This window comes from Falco punctatus, assembly GCF_963210335.1.
Source record: "Falco punctatus genome assembly, chromosome: 1".
Taxonomy (NCBI): domain Eukaryota; kingdom Metazoa; phylum Chordata; class Aves; order Falconiformes; family Falconidae; genus Falco; species Falco punctatus.
The window spans coordinates 49,928,582-49,948,511 of record NC_137580.1 but is presented as its reverse complement, the minus strand read 5'-3'; the positions used below and the strand labels follow the sequence as shown (position 1 = coordinate 49,948,511).

The 19,930-nt window shown below is 38.6% G+C and overlaps 1 protein-coding gene across 6 annotated transcripts in view; it reads left to right on the top strand.

The window, feature by feature from the left end:
- The window catches only part of SORCS2 (sortilin related VPS10 domain containing receptor 2), a 569,561-nt gene that overhangs the window by 439,231 nt on the left and 110,400 nt on the right, over positions 1-19,930 (top strand). For all 6 annotated transcript variants that reach the window (XM_080373393.1, XM_080373391.1, XM_080373389.1 and 3 more), the window contains exon 4: positions 16,989-17,153. In XM_080373393.1, coding sequence (XP_080229519.1) covers positions 16,989-17,153 — 165 coding nt within the window. The remainder of the gene's footprint in view (positions 1-16,988; positions 17,154-19,930) is intronic.

The window sequence follows — 19,930 nt, the reverse complement described above, 5'->3', positions numbered from 1 at the left end:
AAACAATTGTTTTGTAATAGAAAAATATTGGCATCATGCTGCAGCTGCCCTACCTGTTGTATTTCTGTAAAACCTTGTACTGATGACCTGTGCTCTGTTCAGCAGAGGGACCTGAGAGTTCCCCGATGAGAGAGAGGGAGAAGGGTATGTTTTTGTTGAGAGTTTGCAGGGATTTACCATGCCCCAGAAATGATGTGGGCCACTCCAGAAACCTAGCTTCAACTCTTGTTTCATCCTGTTTCAACTAGCTGTTGGCAATCTGACATTTCTTACTCAGAGCTTGTTTACCAGGTGAACAGTTTAGCTTCTCAGTGCCTTGCAGGTGGTTATTGTCAGTTAGCACAGTGCCACAACAAGTTGGTTGGGCATGAACCTGTGTTGCTCTTTTACTCTCTTCCTTTTTGGCTGAAGTGATTATAACAGCCTGAATCACATCTAACCTATCATTAATACCCACTGCCATGATTGTTTGCAAAGTCACATTCATAGCTCCAGGATACTGAAAACTCTTCTTAGTGATAAATGTTGGAAAAGATGTTCAGAATAGGAGGCTAAGCAGACTCAGGCTTCACTGTAGGCATAGATTTAAAGTCTCTGAAAATTGTGGAAAGCTTGAAAGAAGATGATACAATGGGAATTTCTGGTGCTGAGCAGTTTGCAAATCACACCACTAGTGTATCACCAGTGGTATAATGAATTAATCGAGCTGCTTTCCATATTTCCATATACGATGGAAATTGAGGGTACTCTGTCTAGCTCATTTAAATTAATTTGCCATAAATATATGATGTTTCCTTAAAAATCACCAAGTTCTCATTCAGGGGTTAAAAAAAATAGAATAGCATTCAAAAAAACACTCAACAGCACTCAGTGTGACCAGTGTGGTTTCTGCAGCTGTATTTATTTACTTTTTATCATACATGCACCTACAGGCAAAGGTATGATTGAGCTTGGCACTGTCCAGATGTGAACCAAACAGACAGGCTTGCCCTGAGCACTTTGTAATCAGTCTGACAAAGAAATGGCTGTGCTGAAGCTGGTTGAAAACTTAGCTAGGACTATAGGCATGCTGACCACGTTTTAGATAGTGGGATCCTCTTGCTGCTTTGTTTATGAATCCTAACTTCAGTATTATTTCTGCATCCCCAGCCACCACCTTGATTTACACAGCTAAAACTCATAGAAATTTTATTACTTTTTGAAACATTTTCATTTAGGATCCTTTGGTTCTGTATAAACATACAATATTGCTCAGTTACTGAAAACAAATTATTTCACAGACCACAGAGGTCTGTTTGGAGGCAATGTGGGAAGACTAGCCATCCACCTGGGCGAGCTTTCTTCTTGAATGAGGCTTATTTTTTCTGGTGGTATTTGATTTTGGGGTGGGTTTTTTGGTAGTGGTTTTTTTGTTTTGTTTTGTTGGCTTTTGGTGTGTGGTTGGGGTTTTTTTTGTAGATTTTGTAAAAAAATGTAGATCTTTGATGTCTTCTAAATCTCATGGGACCTTTTGTTTTCAGTAGCAGTAAACAAGTTATAGCTTATTCTTCTAAAAACTTTTTTTTGCCTGCTTATTAATTCTCTCAAAGAAATGCCTAGGATGAAGCTGATGAAGCGAGGTAGATTTGACTGAGACACACTGTCAGGCAAAGGAGTAAATAACCGTCTTCTCCTCTGCCCCCCTTCCCCCCCTCTTTTCCTTTTTTTCCCCTGCCTGTCAATGAACTGTTTACCTTGCAATAAATTATAAAGAACTGTTAGTAAATTAGTATGCCACCTGGGACTGGCTGTTGATTATTGTGTGATTTCTATTTACTTCTCTGGAATGGGCTGCAGTCTCAGATGAATGCTTCTTTCAGGAAACTCACTTGTAGAAATGACAAAAGGCCATTTTTTCTGGGTATAGATTATACTGAGTGTTTTCAATTAACTTTTAATTATGTGAAAGAGGCTCTTCATATCTCCTAGTATTTATTTTTTATTTGTCATCCTTTATGGCTAACTCACACCACTTTGCCTTCACCCAGTTAGTTGTTTTGTATTACGGTAAATTTTATGGTGCTCACAAGTTTTTAGTAAAATTGATATAAAAGGCCATAAATAATCTTACGCTTTTTATCAGTGGCTAGCTATTGTCCAGGGATGCAATGGATTAAAACATAAGAGGTGAAGGACAAGGTTCCCTGGAAAGGGTTTTGTAAATATAAAAAAGTACACTATGTTGTTTGCAGTAACGGACTAGTAACGGAAGGTGGGAGGGGTTTGGGGTGAAGAACAAAAAGCAAATCTTGAAATAAATTTGAGGACCAGAAAAGGTCATTTGCTAGAACACAGATGAGGAATTAAACATTGCTAATTATAATTGATACTAGAAACTAATCAAGGATGGAATCTCATCCTTCTAATTTAGGAATCGGATATCCTGGCTCATCAAAATGATAGGGGCTTGGATTACTTGCGACAATCAGCCCCACTCTTCCTAGGCATCTGGCTTTCTCCAATAAGATAGATAGAAACCTCTAAAAAATCCAGAGGGCAGTCTAGTCTTCCCAGCTTCAGTGCTTGTCTTCAGCTATGGGTTGTACAGGGAGCAGCATTTGTGGGGTGGTCATCATTGAGACAACAGGAACTGTCAGGTGCCTCCGTCTACATGCAGTTTTTTCTCATGATGGTACATTCAGTGTCACGTTCACTGTGCAGGCAGGAGAAATGAGGTGTTCGGAAATGTGTGAAGTTCAAAAAAAAAAAAATTCATCCATCTGGGATGGAATAACTCCAGCAATGGGACAAAAGAGGCTTACTAGCTAGAAAGCAGCTTTGCAGGAAAGATCTGGTGTTCCTTATTGGACTACCAAGGGTGGATCAGTGTGCCTTTGCAGCAAAGAAACCCAACCACGTACTCTGGGAAGAGTTTAGCCAGCAGGTCCAGGGAACTGATCCTTCCCCTCTGTTTAGGAATTTTGAGGCTGCATGTGGAATAGGTGCTCCAGTTTTGGGCTCCTCGAGACAAGAATGGAATTGACATACTATAGGGAGCCCAGTGGAGGGGCAGCTAAATCCAGAGCTGCGGCACAAGACACATGAGGCTGAGGGAGCTGGACTTTATCAGCCTTAACAGCGCTTAGGAGAGATCGTATTGCTGTCTAAAACTAGCTGGACATGAAGCTGGAGTCAGGCTCTTCTGAGCAGTATGGACTAGAGGTAGAGCCAGTGACACCAGCTGGAACATGGGAAACTTCAGTGGCTTACAGGGAAGAAACAAACTTATGGTGAAGGTGACTGAACACTGAAACAGGCAATCTAATCTGTCAGATCTCCATCTGTAGAGATATTCATAGAATCATAGTATCATTTAGGTTGGAAAAGATCTTCAAGATCATCAAGTCCAACCATTAACCCAGCACTGCTAAGTCCACCACTAAACCATGTCCCTAATTGCCGCATCTACAGGACTTTTTAATATTGCCAGGGATGGTGATTATACCACCTCCCCCCGCAGCCTGTTCCAATATTTGATCACCCTTTTGGTGAATAAATGTTTCCTGATATTCAGTCTAACATAAGGCATACACACACCCTGGTGCAACCTGAGGCTGTTTCCTCTTGTCTTATTGCTTGTTACTTGGGAGAAGAGACTGACACTCACCTTGCTACAACCTCCTGTCAGGCAGCTGTAGAGAGTGATAAAGTCTCCTCTGACCCTCCTTTTTTCCAGGCTAAACAACCCCTATTCCCTCAGCCACTCCTCATCAGACTGGGGCTCCAGACCCTTCACCACTTGGTTGCCCTTCTCTGGCCATGCTCCAGCACCTCAGTGTCCCCCTTGTAGTGAGGGGCCAAAAACTGAACACAGTATTTGAAGTGCGGCCTCACTAGAGCTGAGTACAGGGAGATGATCACTTCCCTAGTCCAGCTGGCCATGCTATTTTGGGTACAATCCAGGATGCTTTTGGCCTTCTTGGCCACCAGGGCACACTGCTGGTTCATGTTCAGCTGGCTGTTGACCACCACCCCCAGGTCCTTTTCTGCTGGGCAGCCTTCCAGCCACTCTGTCCCCAGCCGGTAGCACTGAGTGGGGCTGTTGTGACCGAAGGGCAGGACCCAGCACTGAGCCTTCTTGAGCCTCATTCAATTGGCCTTGACCCATCAATCCAGCCTGTCCAGACCCCCCCAGCAGAGCCTGCCTGCCCTCCAGCAGATCAACACTTCTCCCCAACAAAAACTGGTGTTGTCTGCAAACTGACTGAGGGTGCACTTGATTCCCTCATCCAGATCATTGATAAAGATATTAAACAGGACAGGCCCCAGCACTGAGCCCTGGGGAACACCACCTGTGACTGGATGCCAACTGGATTTAACTCCATGCACCACCACCCTTTGGGTTCGGCTATACAGCTAGTATGAGGTAAAGAGTGCATTAAGCACGTCAGCCTTTTCCTCATCCTTTGTCATTATGTTTTCCTCCTGCATCCAAAAAGGATGAAGATTCCCATTAGCCCTCTTTTTGTTGCTGATTGATTTATATAAATGCTTTTTAGTGTCTTCAATGGAAGTAGCCAGATTAAGTTCTATTAGGGCTTTAGTCTTTTTAATTTTCTTCTTGTGTAACCTAAGGACATCCCTATAGTCCTCCTGACTTGCCTTCCCCTTCTTCCAAAGTTTTCCTGAGTTCCAGCCAAAGCTTTCTGTTCAGCCATGCCAGCTTTCCTCCCCACCAGCTTGTCTTTTGGCCTGCTCCTGCACATTTCAGATTTCCTTCTTGAAGAACGTCCAGTCTTCTGGACCCCTTTACCCTTCAGGACTGCCTCCTAAAGGACTCTGTCAGCCAGACCCCTAAACAGTCCAAAGTCTGTTCTCTGGAATTCCAAGGCAGTGGTTCTGCTGACCCTTCTCTTTACTTCTCTGAGTATCAAAACCTCCTGCAATTGTTATGCCCAAGACAGCCTCTGACCACCACATCACCCACCAGTCCTTCTCCACTCACAAAGAGCAGGTCCATCAGGGCACCTCCCCCGGCTGGCTCCCTGACCAGCTGTGTCATGGAGTTGTCTTCCACACACTGCAGGAGCCTTCTAGACTGTTTCCTCTCCTCTGTGTTGTATTTCCAGCAGACATCTGGTAAATTGAAATACCCCATGAGAACAAGAGCTAGGGATTGTTAGACTTCTCCCAGCTGCTCATAGAATATTTTGTCATTCTCTTCATACTGGTTGGGTGATCTTTAACAGACTTCCCCCATGATATCAGAATTTTTGGTGTTCCCTCCATTCTTAACCATAACACTTAACCCTATCATAACCATCGTTAAGATCTAGGAAATTATAACACTGCCTAACATACATGGCTACCCTACCACCTCTCCTTCCTTGCCTATCCTTTCTGAAGAGTTTATAGACATCCGTTGCAGCACTCCAGTGCAAGTCTCCCACCATGTTTCTGTAATGGCAAGTATGTCATAGTTTTCCTGCTGCTCTATGTTTTCCAGCTCCTCCTGTTTGTTGCCCATGCTTTGTGCATTGGTGTCGATGCACTTCAGTTGGGCTATTACTTCAGAACTGGAGGGGACATGGTCCTGAACTATGTACTCTACTTAGACTTGCTTGGAGGATGAGGTTGGATTAGATGACCTCTGGAACTCCCTTCCCACCTAGATGTTTGTATTATTCCCTTCTCTTCAGTATTCTAGAAGTTACACTGGACAAATAACTCCCAGTAGCTACATAGCCTGTCCCTTAGCACAACAGACAGTCTGAGGAGCGCAGGCAAAGGAAAGGGAAAAACCAGTAAGGGCAGATGAAGTTCTTACCTAGGAATAAGAACATACTCATTTTAAAGAAAGAAAGGAAAAGACTGCAAAAACATGCAAATCCCGAGTCAAAGAGCTATATTCTAATGCAATGCCTGGGCAGTATCCATCTGGGTCTACCAAACGCTGGAACTGTCTCCTAGAATGATACCTAATTACCAACTGACATGAATTGTTTTTATCTTTTCTGTGTAACTCAGATTATTTAAGACTGCCTGTTCAAATCTGAAGACATACATGTCTGTGTTCTGTTTGCTGTGTACGTGCATGCCAGTTGACCAGTAGATTTAATCAAAACCATACTCATCTGCACAGCTGAGATTAGAAATTGGCTCTGCAGCAGTAAGACATTCTTCCCTCATGAAAGTTAATTCTGAGATACTGAGACCACTGGAAGCATCCGTGTGGCATAGCCTTAACATATGGTAAAGGGATGATATTTATTATTCAGTCATTGGGAGTGGATGGTAATTTAAACTGAAAGTTTGAAGTTATATTACAATAAGTGTTTTGGTTTGTTTGCAGGGTGTTGTTGCTGGTTTTTTGGCTTTTTGTTGTGGGTGGGTGGGTTCATAAGAACAACTCCTGGTTTTAATATGAACATTTTTTCATGATTAATACTTATTTCATTGACGTTATAGATGGGGTGGAGTGTAAGAAGTTACTTATTTTTTTACTCTTAAAATTAATTTTGTTAATATGGGATTGCTTCTGATAGCCTCTAATTTAGTTCCAATATGTTTGAGACAAACCAGTGGTTTGTATGGTATCTGGTATGTTCTGCTAATAAAAACAAAATATGAACTATATGGTGTTTTTAAGAGACTAGCGGAAAGGTTTTTTCCTCCTTTTTTGTTGAAATGCTATTGTTTCTGCCAATCTTCAATGTTTTGTTCCCATTCCTTAATTTCGTTGGGTTTGTAGTTTCTCCATTTCACTTTTAACACCACCTGTAAGCATATATATGTTTTTATTCTGTAAAAACAGATTTGGTATGGATGTTACATGTAGAGAAACTGTGACATATGTAAAGTATCATAAGACATTCATGTTACAATCTCAAGAACTACTGCAAAATCTTGTAAGTGCCAATGTAGTGGTAAGAACAGTGTTTTGTTTGGAATCTGCTTTAGATGGGGTCAGTCCCAGGGTCTGCAAAACAGTCAGTTTGCAAAGTTCCTGCTGACTGAGAACAGAATTGGCACCCCAAGATTAACCTCCACCTGATGTTTTTAGAGCTCTGTGTAGCTGTCTATCTTATAAGGAAAAATAATGATATCACCTGGATTTTCTTTTTCAGTATCAGCCATAATTCATAGCTGAATCTCTAGTAATATTCTTGCCAAGTGAGAAAGATGCTGAAATCTTCCTAGCTGTTTACTCTGTCTGTAAACATACTGCCAGGATCCAAGCTCTCCAACTTCTCATTTTCAGTAAAGTATTATGTTTAAATAAAATAAAAATCCCCTGGATTAACTACAAACTTTTCGTGAGGATTAAGTGTTAGTAAAAGTGAGAGAAAGGGGATTCACTTTTGCATTCATTTAATTTACTCTTCTATTCACTTTTCAACTTTTCATAAAAATATAATAAAAAAAAGCTGAAATAACATGCTTGGGAACAAACATAAATGATCACCCTTGCCCCTAAATTTTACCAGTCTAGCAAATGAGCAAAAGAACATTGTTTCTAGTTCTTTTTTGGTTTTGATGGCATGCAATGTTTTTTCTTTCATATATATATATAAAGTTTTAGTAATCACAGCATTCAAGTGGGAAGATACCACGACTTGTTCCTGCAATGACACATGAAAGAGCTTTAATAATTCACAAAGTCAGTGTCCCTATCCCAACAAATATTTTCTATCTACGTGCATGAGGTGGACGAACCCCACTCCCCTTATTCCCTCATGGGCCTTAGGAATTACGCTGGTAAATCTTCTGATAGAAGTTTTCAGCTATATATTTTAGTTATGGCAAAACAATGCTTTGCAATAGAAAAAATGTTTTGTATGTCAACTTTTGAAAGCTCCAATCAACACCCATCCCCAAGTACACCTGGAGAAAACTAATGCAATGAGAGCTAGGTATGTGCATTTACTAAAACTCTACCTCAATATAAAATGGGTACTTTACAACTGCAAAAATCTAAGCCCTGACAGAGAAAGGTTTATTGTGTACAGTGCTGCTAGAATCAGGCACAGCAGTACTCTATGCTTCTGAATGTAAAAGCTCTATTCTTCAGTGAAGTCCTTTTTCTATTAATGAGATTCACCCTAATGGGATCAAAAATTATTTTAAAAGACATTTTCTTGCTGCTTTTCAAGGGCTTTTTTCCAGTCCATTTGGACTGGATATCAAAGATAAGGGGAAATATTTCAATAGCAAGAGCTTTTATAATTAAGCTTTGTAGCCTACATAATGGAGATATGGCCAAATTCAAGTGAAAAATAATTACTGTTTTTCCAGTGCTTGCTTCTGCTGCTGTGCCTCCCTGTCTTCGCCCCCTTCCATTTTCCCCTTCAAAATCACATAATCAGTTGTGCCTTACATATGGAAGACTTGCTCAACACAGCTCTTATCCCCAGGTTTGTATTTTCCCTTGTGGTCTAGGAGAGAAGAGCTGTTCAATCTTTAGCTGTGCTCAGACCTCCATTAAGGAGAGCGCCTACAGTTCTCAAAAGGAAGCAGGTGCTTCCTGGAGGGTAAGGACTTCAACAGCTCACTTCGTAGTACCAGCTACGCCTTTAAATATGGGAACAAACAAATTCAAAATAGGGACACTTCTGAGAGACTTTGTAGATGATGCTAAGATGGGCATGATGTTTATTGTTTTCCAGTCTTCAGGAACCTCTCCCAGTCACTGGAGCCTTTCAAAGCTCTCAGTGATTTCAGACAGTGGCTTCAGAAACTTTGGATGTGGCGCACCTGGTTGCATGAACCTGTATGTATTTGCATACATATGTATGTATACACACACACCCTCCATGTTTGGAAGATGCTACTTATTTTTTATGATCTTTGGCAGAGTCGCTAAGTACGTATACATATGTATGTATACACACACACCCTCCATGTTTGGAAGATGCTACTTATTTTTTATGATCTTTGGCAGAGTCGCTAAGTACGTTGATCGCCAAAAGAAGTGACCTATAGATTTGGAGAGGAACAGAGGTGCTTGAAGTTGATGCCGCAGCTGGCATTAGGGATGTCTTGGGAACATTATGGGAAGGCCTTTGGTTACAAGAACACCTGTTGAGTATTTGGGATTGGAGGAGACAATTTGTACAAAACGAGATTCCCTGGAATAATGTTAATATATAAATATATAATTTTATAATAGAAATGAGCTTCATAACAAAAGACACATCTGTAATATTTTTAAGGCAGATGAATGTTTAACGATTACACAAGATGATGAAGTCTTAATCAATCGCATATGACTGATACTTTTAACTACCGCAGCTGCCTTTCTTTCCTTCGTATTTTCTCCTCATCCACTAATTACCGTCCATGTAATTTCTCCTTGAACTTAGTGCAGGTTTTGCTGCTGACAAATGAATGGCTGGCAACTAGGAACTATTTGGCTTGTTTCTTCATTAAGTTAGATCAACACATGTATGCAGTCAGTTGTTGTGCATCCATTACCCTGTTTGGGAGGCATTGTTTTATATTTTTGCTTTGTGATGTCTTCAGACAGAAAATATTTGCAGGTTTATTGGAGGTCTGCAAAATAACTTCTTGAATTAGTCTGTGAATGCCCAAGTTGAAAAGATCTGTGTGTGCCTGTTCTGTCTGGGAAATAATACTGTTTGTGGAGATGTTGGTGAGAAAGAGTGAAACTTGCCCATTTCTGCTGTGCAATCCAACTTCCTTTTTTTTTTTCTCCAAGACACACAAAACGTCCTTATTTTATGGGTAATATAAAACCCAGTTAGGGAACATTCCCCTGCTGTGACAAGAATTGGCACTATGCCTCCATCAATGCTGCTCCCCACTCAAAATGCTGATCTAGAGCATACTGGGGAAGACTGTCTGATTTACTTCTTGGTATACTGGCATGCATAGTTTTAAATGAAACCATTTGAATATGTACAAATATCAATATGATGATCATCCCGCAAAAAATATCAACAGTAAGTTTTGCTCTTTTTAGATGTAGGAGCTGTACAAAGGTTTCATTAAATGATTCCTTTTGCTGAATAATTAGCAATAGCCAAGCTAATATTGGACCTTGTACCATGCAAGAAGAGCAAAGGATTCTTCTGATTTCACTTTAAACAGAGACAAAAAAATAGTATCTGTAAAAAATAGTATTAGGTTCCTTTTTGTCAACCTTATGTACCTAATAAAGCTTCTGTTCCACTCAGTGTAAGTTCAGCCTGTGCCAAGAGATCCACTGGATATTTGAAAGGCATTCCTTGTTAATTAACTACTTGCTTGTATCAATGTATTTTTGAGAAGATAAATAATCTTAGCTCTGCAACAGAGGTACACAAAACACTAGAAAAATCAGCTATTAAAGAAAGGACTGTCTATGAAGATGTTGAGTATTATTTCTCCTCTTCCTCTGCCGTGACCTTTGGCATATTCACACCTTTCAGTATATTGCAGAAATACCAAATTTGCTGCATATGTGCAAGCTTTTCGGAATTCTCGGGCTGGTGGTGTGAATTACTGCTCTGAAATGTTTTTGAACAGAGCATTCCTTGTGAAAATTTGGCTTGCCATCAAGTGACAAAAAGTTTTTGGTTCTAGCAGGTTATGGATGGACGAGATTTGTTCCTGTGGAGGAAGAGATAATGATCAGCTTGCTTACCCTACCCAACACTTCCCTAAATAAGAAGACTGAAAAATTGAGCTGCAATTGGTATGCTCTAGAGCAGGGGTCCTCAAGCTTTTTAACCAGGGGGCTGGCGTGCAGATGAAGTGGCAGGCAGTCATCTGCGGCTGCTTGGTTCCCCCCTCAACCCCCAGCGGGGGTGTGTGTGTGTGTGTCTGTAAATACAGGGGGCCAGATTGAGGACCCTGGGGGGCCGTATCCTGCCCGTGGGCTGTAGTTTGAGGACCCCTGATATAGAGACTTGGCATAGTCAGCATCTTTGAGGAGTTCAGTTATAGAGATCTGGCAGATTAAGGTATATACAGTGCAACAGGGCAGGATTTTCAGGCTGCTCATCAACTTCATTCAGAACTTTTGCAGCTGTTTCTATGTGTGCACTCATTATTATCATATGTTACCACCCTTAAACTTGCTTCCACTATAGTGAATGCCTAGAGAAAAGCCAACTATTTGAAAACTATTTATGATCAGATTATTTCATTTCAGGCTTGCCTAGTTGCAGTGTGAGCCAGTTCTCTATACAGTTGCTCTGAACACATTTTTCTGTTAAGATGCTGATGTTCATTCCCTCTTCAGCATTTCTCTTGTTACCAACTGCTCCAGTTGGTAACCACTTTATTTTAAGATCCTAAACTCTTAATATTCACTCCACATCCTAAAGTGCCAAATGTGTTGATGGTACTAGATAAATAATATTACTGTTTCATTTGTGATATTCCAAATGATTAATGAGCTGACCACAATACAGGGGACATGAAACTGTAATACGTGCTTTTCATTAGTCCCATCAGGATTGCTTCAGATGGCCTTTGATTGTGTCATGAGATTATGTGATCAGCATAGCGGGTATTTCTCAGGCGCCATCCTTAACATTCCCACCTTCCCTTCCCTTAACAGTGGTTCTCATAAAGACTAGTTTTGAAATGCACTCTCTGTCACCTTGAAAGGGGCTCTTCAAGGGAAAGTAAATACAAATTCTAGAGGAAGCTGTGAATGTTTGCCATTAAAAGTAATATAATGGTCCAACATGTATGTTCATTCATGCATATATGTATTCCATCAATGTGCATTTATGCAATTCAGTTGCACAGAGAAGCTGATTTTCTAGTTCCTGTTAATTTTAGTGATTCATTAGTGGTTAAATTCATGAATAACTAATGTGTGAAGAGGGACTTTGGATGCAAATGCCAGGGAAAATCTGCAAGATTAAACTGTTATCTGGAAGGCATTTTATTTCACTCTCTGCTTGGGATTACCCTGGGTTGATTCTTAGATACTGTTTTTACACTGTGAGTGTAAAGGGACTATTTTTCACTCTGCAGCTTTGCCACTCTTTGAGTTATCGGGTCTTTCATACCATCCAAGATAAAAATCATAACCCTTGCAAATTCACTTTGTGTGTTTTATGAATGCCATCTGAGAAGCAACACCTCATTTACAACTGGGACCAGGAGCCAGAGTAATTTCTGTGTCAGCCAGGTATATCTAATAATGCATAAATAACACAAATTGTAAAAATAAGAAAAAAGGTGAGTTAGTTAACCTGAAAAACATTGAGGGTGTTACTGCCATGCTGTGAAGCTCTATGAATACTGCCCTGAGATTGACAGTACTGCCACAAATAATATTTCTCTTCAAAACACATGTAGGCATGCAGGTTTATGCAATGGTATCACTAGGAGCTGTCACCAGCAGCCTTGTCTCCAGTTTAGTTAAGAACCTTCATCTAGGCATTAACATTACAAGCTCTTAATGGAAGTTGTGTGACCTTAGTGAGGATGGCTCATAAGCTTGCACTGTTAAAATTTTTGCTGGAGTGAGTCCAGCACTCTTTAGGATTGGGTCCCCATAGCCAAATCATCTGTGTCCAGTGGGAGCTCAGTTTACTGAAGGTGACCGAAGAGGCGTAGGTTCTTCCCGGGCACGCTTGGCCTCTCAGTGCATGGCTGCTGTGTGCTTAAATAAAGAGTTCTGTATTTTGCTTTGTTATGTAGCCAGAGGTTTCTTCCTTCAAGGTCAGTTTAGAATGCTTAGGAATATGAGATGGCTTGATTTCTGACCATATGCAGGATTATAGAATTAAAAAATTGTGTCTTATCTCTCTCATCACTTACTGCAGAAATCTCCTGTAGCAAGTCAGACACTGAGATGGATGTTTTGACTTTTTTTTTTCCTTTATGAATACAGAGAAATGAAAAGGAAAATAAAATCTAGAATTAAAATTAAGATCAGTTGCTGAACTTGAAAGAGATAGCACAATTGTAATGTGTTAGAAGATTGCCTTGTTTTAGAGAAAGTGCTGATTAAGATCAAATTTATCTTGCGTTTACATTTTGATTGGACCTAAACTGAGGGGAGGAGGGGTATATTTCAGACACACTGCAAATGATGCATGCTAATATCCTGTGTTTATTGCCACTTGAAATTACAGCATAGCTTTGAATTGCTGCCAAATCTACAGTTAAAACTCCCTAGTAATCACTGTGATTATTCCAAATCTTCATGGCAATAGTGGAAGGGAAAGTATGATGTACAAGCTACTGTAGCCTAAGCTGTCAGAGTCTCTTTGTCCTTTGCGGTTCAGACTAGGATTCCACCCAGCAGAGGCAATGGTTAGACATGCACATTGGCCAATCAGTCCTGAAAGAGAGATTAAATAAATGGATTTAATGAAGTTATTTTCAGATTTATTTGGCTTTTATATTACCTCTTGCCTCACTAACTTTTCCTGAAATGAGGAAAAACATATCTTTTCTTTATTTTTGGAATGTTTTAATTCATATGTTGGCATAGTGTAGTATTTTTCTTTTTTATTAGAAATATTTTTGGCTTTCCTCTCTGTTGATCTATAACATATCCTATTTTTACTCATTTTCTTTACAATCCATGGGATAGTTTATCTCCTTGAAATAATCTTTTACCTCTGCTTAACTATTGGAAGTTGTAGATTTACATCTGATCTGAATGTTTATGTGTGTATTATTGTTGTTTATTTAGCTGATGGGAAATTAAGAAGTGATGTCAGGGATAAACAGCATAATATAAAGTTAAGATTTACTAAAAAAATATTAGAAGAGTCTCATAGGAGGGAGAAATACTCTGTAAAATGTTGTTTGAAAGAGGCTTAAGTGAAATTTAGCTGTGATTAAAATCTGTTCTGGTTTTTGGATACATAATTATTCAAGCAAGTAGTTGTTTATTTTGAGATAAAACCCTCAGCAATCACTGTTAGTCAGCTCTCCAGATAGTATGTCCCAGTTGCATCCCTTCATCAGTTGCTAGGAGGAAGGTTTTCCTATTTGTTCCACTTACAAAGTAAATAAAACTTGTTGTGGAAAGCATTTAATGTGGATACTATATTTGCTTTGGAATATTTTCCTCAATAAGTACTGTTAGCCAGCAGGCAAGTCTGATCACCCAGTGTGTTAGCTGTGGGAGGCAAATCTGAATGCCTGGCACATAATGATCAGTTTAAACTATTGAAATAGAAATCAGAACACTGAGTGAAATTCAAAAATATTTCATTAAATGATTTATGATGTGTATGTGAATAAAAGTATAGTTAGGGACTCTGCCATATATACTTAGATGTCTACAATCTTTAGGCTATATTTTTTCTGATAAATTTAACTTCAAAAAGTACATAATATTTTTGAGGGACGGCACTAGAAAATATCACAGTGTGTTTGCATTTCATTATAGCTAACTTTTTTCGTATTACTTTAGTTTCTAGAATTATGTTCTCTGCAAGCTGCTCTTGGGTCCTCATTATGAAACTTAGCCATGCCTATGCTCAAGGCTCATTAACAGAGAAAAAACACTACCAAATTTATAAACCTTTTTCCTTTATTAATTTGAAGCCAATATTTTTGGAAGTGTAAGATTTATTGGGCCAGAAAAAGAAAGCAAGACAATAGCACTCTAGTCCAGAGATTACTGTTCTGTACAAGTATGGTTCATGCCTTTTCAGGAGTATATGCCATACTGATTTGTTGTCTTATTTGTATACATTTTTAAAAATATTAATAGGAGAGAATGAAGCTAATTATATTTACAGAAAGTGTTATTTGAACTAGAAGACTGTATGCGAACATAATAAGCTTTTTGTATGGAATTACAACCATACTGCTTCTAGTGATAGAGCGTGGAAGGAATTGTACACGCTGCAATCTAAGCATGGGTCTCAGGACCAGCCTCGTGCATGCATTAAAATGCAAGGATGTTCCTAGGCACAAGCTTCCACAGGGACTGTGGAGCTCATATTGCAGCCTTGCTTGTGAAGTTTAGCACAGGACTGGGTCCTTCTTTCTGTGATCTGGTCAGGAACCAACAGGAATAAGCACTCCATTGCTCCCTCAGCATGCATGTAGTTTGGATTCATTCATTTCCAAGAAAAAACTGCATATTTTGAGCCTGAGTTGCAGATGGTAGTGTGGCAAGGAAAGTGCAAATCTCTGTGCTGGGCATAAGCGCTTCTTCACTCCACTTTGCAATGCCAGCAAAAGGACAGGGCAGCACATGATGGTCACATTCAATTTTAGGTTGGTGTCGTGCCTTCTGCAGAAAACATGCCAAGTAAGTGTGTTACAAGAATCTTTGAATACTATATCTAGGCCACCAGCAGCATACTTACAGTGTATATAGTAATAAATTAAACAGATGCTGTCTGAAGAGTTTACCAAGAGACAGGAAGCCATTGGATATTGTAGGAATAAAAGATGGCATTTGTGAAGAGATCACTTATGGAAGTTTTCCAATAAAAATACCAGTTTCCTACTATTGGATAAAGTATATCATTACAAAAAATACAAGATCGTAGCAAGGTTATTGGCTAGTATCTTGCTCTTAGTGACCTTGACACACAGCTAATACAAATAGATTTGGTATAATATATGCTTTAGTGTGGAGTTTCAGTGGTAGACTATGGACTCTAAGTATATGAAATTCCCGCTCTTGTTCAATAATGTTCTTTAATATGTGCCCCCTTTTAGGTATATGAAAGCTATGCAGAAATTAGTGCAACGGTGTATGTGCTTCAATTACAAGTGCACATGCTTAAGTAACCTGTCAAATTAGAGCATCTACAAATGTTGTATTTATAGTTTCTCCCCTAAAGCCCCACTGCAGTAAAAGCTCAGTCCAGCTGTCATATCTGTGTAATTCATTAGAAATTTCAAATTTTTAACTTCAGCTGTACTCTAAAGAAAAGGGACTACATAAAAATTATACAGTGTTGGCTAATATATTTCCTTCTCTGTATTCACGTTCTTGTAATTCTGTTTGCATAACTTGTTGACATTTATCTCTGTAAGCAATTTACAGTCACTGTATCAGTATTCTGTGGTGTCTTCTGCATCATTTGCTGAATATTCTAAATGCATTCTGATTTCAGGTTGTTGGTTTTTTTTTTAAATTGTTTTTGAAGTGTGAGCCAAATAGAGCCCAGCTGGGCTTTGAAAATCCATGTTTTGTTTACAGGCTATCAGTTGATGAAGGCACCTTTTTGAATGCAAACTGAGCCTGTTTGATCTGGAAAGACAATAAAAATGGATCCTTACATTGGCATTTTTGTAACCACGCTATAACATGCTGCCCCAGTAGTGCAAAAGGTGAAGAAGTTGAAAAGAGTGAATTTCTGATTAAATTATGTGGGAAAAATTTCTTTGCTGTTGAAAGTCTGACATGAAGTTCACATGAGGAGACAGCTCAAGCTATTACTGTGTTTGAGTCAAGGTATTATTTGGACCTGAGAAGGAAATGCAGATAATTTTTTGGCATATTTTTCTGCATCAGAGTGAACTGCCTTTTTATCAAAAATAAGTCAACAGGAGAATGGTGAAGCAATGGAGAGATGCTATAAACTAATTATTTCTCCCGTGTCATTCTTCTGATATAACTTTAGCAGTGATTATTTTTATGTTTAATATTTATAAAGACAGCATCACTAAGTAAAGTGATCTACTTAAATGGGCATGTTAACATGAGTCATTACTAGTATTAATTCTTTTTTGGTTACCTTGGAGATTTTCTTGTGTGGCCTCATGAGCCTTGCACAAGGACCAAAATCTAAGGCAGTCATTTTGAGTAGTAATGAGGAGAATGATCAAATTGGTGTGATTTGCAAGAGAAGTTATAGAATTTAACATTCGCATATTTGGTCAGGGAATATTAATAGGGTCTTGCAGTCCTTTTCTCTTAGATGCTTTTGAGGTTTGTGCCCAAGAATTGCGATAGGTAAGGTATGTACAAAATCTGACATTTACACGAGAAAAATAGAGCTATGTTGTCTATTACAGAGAAAACAGTTCTCTGAAGATATGTTTTCATTTTTGTTTTTTAGATAATTCTTGTAAGCTCATCCCATAATGACCGTGACCAAAGCCTTTTCATAAGCACGGATGAAGGAGCCACATTCCAGAAACAACCCATCACTTTCTTTGTGGAAACTCTCCTTTTTCATCCAAAAGAAGAAGATAAAGTACTTGCTTACACAAAGGAAGGCAAGGTAAAGCTTGAAAATACTGCATTTGCTTGAAATTTAAAAATTACTTTGTTAAGAAGGCATAAAACGGTTCTGATATGCTGATTAGTGCTGGGTTTTATGAAATATCAGTTACCCAAAAGGGAATCATGTTCTGGTTTTGAGGTTTATTTAAATATTTAATGTCTTTATGTCCAACTTTGTTTTTACAGTAGTTTCAATCCTGGCATTTTCAGTTGATATAGATATTCATAATATTTATCCCTCTGCATAATATTGTTAAATAGTACCTCTTAAATGTGTTCCTCCCTAGAAAGTGACCATAAGCAATTGCTTTGTAATTTATAGTGTAGTAGAAAGTTAATGAAGCTGAAATAGTGCCTCCAAAGGCCGTTCCTGGGATGTAAAATAAAGTAATATAAAATAAACTGCATAGTTGTGCAGCAGATTTGGGGAATCAGTGAATCTGTAGAAAGGTAAAATTCTTCTCTGTCTTACGTATTTATACCACTTTCTGATCCTGGAGCTGTATTATATTTGTAAATTTTGACCATCTTTCAGATTTTTTTCTGGTAAAATTATAAAAATATTTTTTTCTGCGTGGGTTAGGCGAAGCATTGATGAACATGCACACAGTCTGAGTGTGTAGTTCATCTTTCTTTCAAAGCACCAAAACCACAGCTGTAAAGTCACTGTGATTCTGGTCCTGGTAGTGGTTTTGACCCATCTTGATCATTACTGCAGTTTTAAACTGAAGTTAGTAAACTCTGGTCCATTTTAATCCTTGTTAAGCTTCACAGAAGGCATATATTTACATGGTGAGATTAGTCAGAGAAAGTTGCTCATGTTGAAGCCAAATACTACACTGATTTCAGTGATATATGAAGTCATCCTTTGGGATATTTTCTGGGATATATAAGTTAATAGCTGATCCCAAAAGAATTCATGTTTACAGGCATTTGCATATAAGGATAGAACTAAACTAAACTAAAAAAAACCCATAAAAAACCAAACTCAGTCACAGATTGCATTATTTTATTTAGCAGCTTCAATTTGAAATCCTAACATAACGTTCAACATATTTGTAATTATATAAACAAAATAGTTCAGGAAAGCCTGAAATTATGAAAATCCTATAATATGAAAACCTCTTTTTTTGAGTTTGACTTTTGTTTCTGATGCTAGATATAATTCCTGAATTCTGTATGGTTACAGAATTGCAGAACCTTTAGGTGTAAGAGTGCAAAGAAGTGTATTGAAGAAGTTGACCAGCACAACAAGTGGGTATAAATATTTGCCAGGAGAAAGGAGAGGGCAGAAGCACAAAGTAAAGCATTTCCTTTGTGTTTTGATTAAATATGCATGTTAGAGAGATTTTCAGGCATTTTATACTTGGATAATCTTCCAAAAGGAGTGATGCCATTGTATGCCACATTTAAAATGTGACTGGACAAAATATTCAGTAAAGAACAGCCCTGCAGTAGTGGCAGAAGGGGTTAGGTAATCTGATGGACTTTGCTCAGGATTTCAATATTACACTAGAAGGAGGCAACCTTAAAGACATACTGGGCAAGTCCAACATCTTTACCTGAAATGTGTAGGAATGAAGGGTGCCTTTGGGTCAGTAACCTGCTTCGATTTCGTATACAATGTGATAAATTTGGCCTAGAAGAAAGAGGAGGGTGAGATATGTTGGCAAAGGAGGAGCTGAAAATCAAAATTGCAACTTGACTTAAAAGGTCACCGTACTAAAATCAATGCCCTTGAGAGATAGTCTTGCTCTGAATTTGGCCTATGGAAACAGTATAGTCTAGATTTTTGAGTTAAGTAACTTTACCTTCACTGGAACAAAGTAGTATCAAGGTGTAATCCAATCTAAAACTCAGGAGAAGCTGTTACCTCCTCTTACTCCAATTATTTCTTACAAAGGCATTTTTGAGAATACAGGGAGTACAGGATCATGTCCTTCATAAATAGCAATCAGCAAGGCTTCTCTGTCTACTGGAACATCACCGCCTTACTCACAACTTCTGATTTGATTTAGGGCTTATTTTATATTGCAAAAAATGAGTTGTTCTTTCATTCAGAATATTAGATTCTGTTTAAATAAAGCTCTAGCCTCTAGCTGACACTATAAATGAATGCAAATCCAGTCAATGTGGTTGGATTAATCCATTTGCTGACTCAAATCTATACTCTCTTTTTCTGGCTACCTCAGTTATAATGAATAACAATCAGCTATTCACTGAGTCTATATAAATACTTCCAGATTTTTTTAAAAAGTCGGCAGAGATGCAGTAGATTTTAATTGCTCGTTTGGAAGCTGAAAGGATGAAAAAATGGAAAAACTGAGAAAAGCATTATATTTTTTTTTTAAAAAAGTAATTCCATATGTTTATTACATGTGTGGTAATAAACAGAGTTAAAAGATCTATTAGATGTGTTTGCTGAAGCCAGAGATTTTAGCTGTCCACTAATATAATTGTTTTCACCTCGTATCTAATCTTGTTTAATAGTGTTGTCATATGTACCTGTTAAAAAAATAAACTTTTGGGTAATTTTTTTTAATTGAAGGAAGTTGAATGTCTGTTTAACTTAGTTACACATTCTTTTTTATTTATTTCAAATACTGCATCATTTCAAAGTTCCTCTCAGTCTAAATATGCCTTCTTAGCCCTGCTTCGTTCTCCCTTACAGTAAGGTTGCCAGGGCTTCCCCCAACACTAACCCAAACTCTTTATTCATAAACTCCCAGACTTCACTCTTAAATATGTGTGACGGGAGGTAGTTTGGGACTGGGG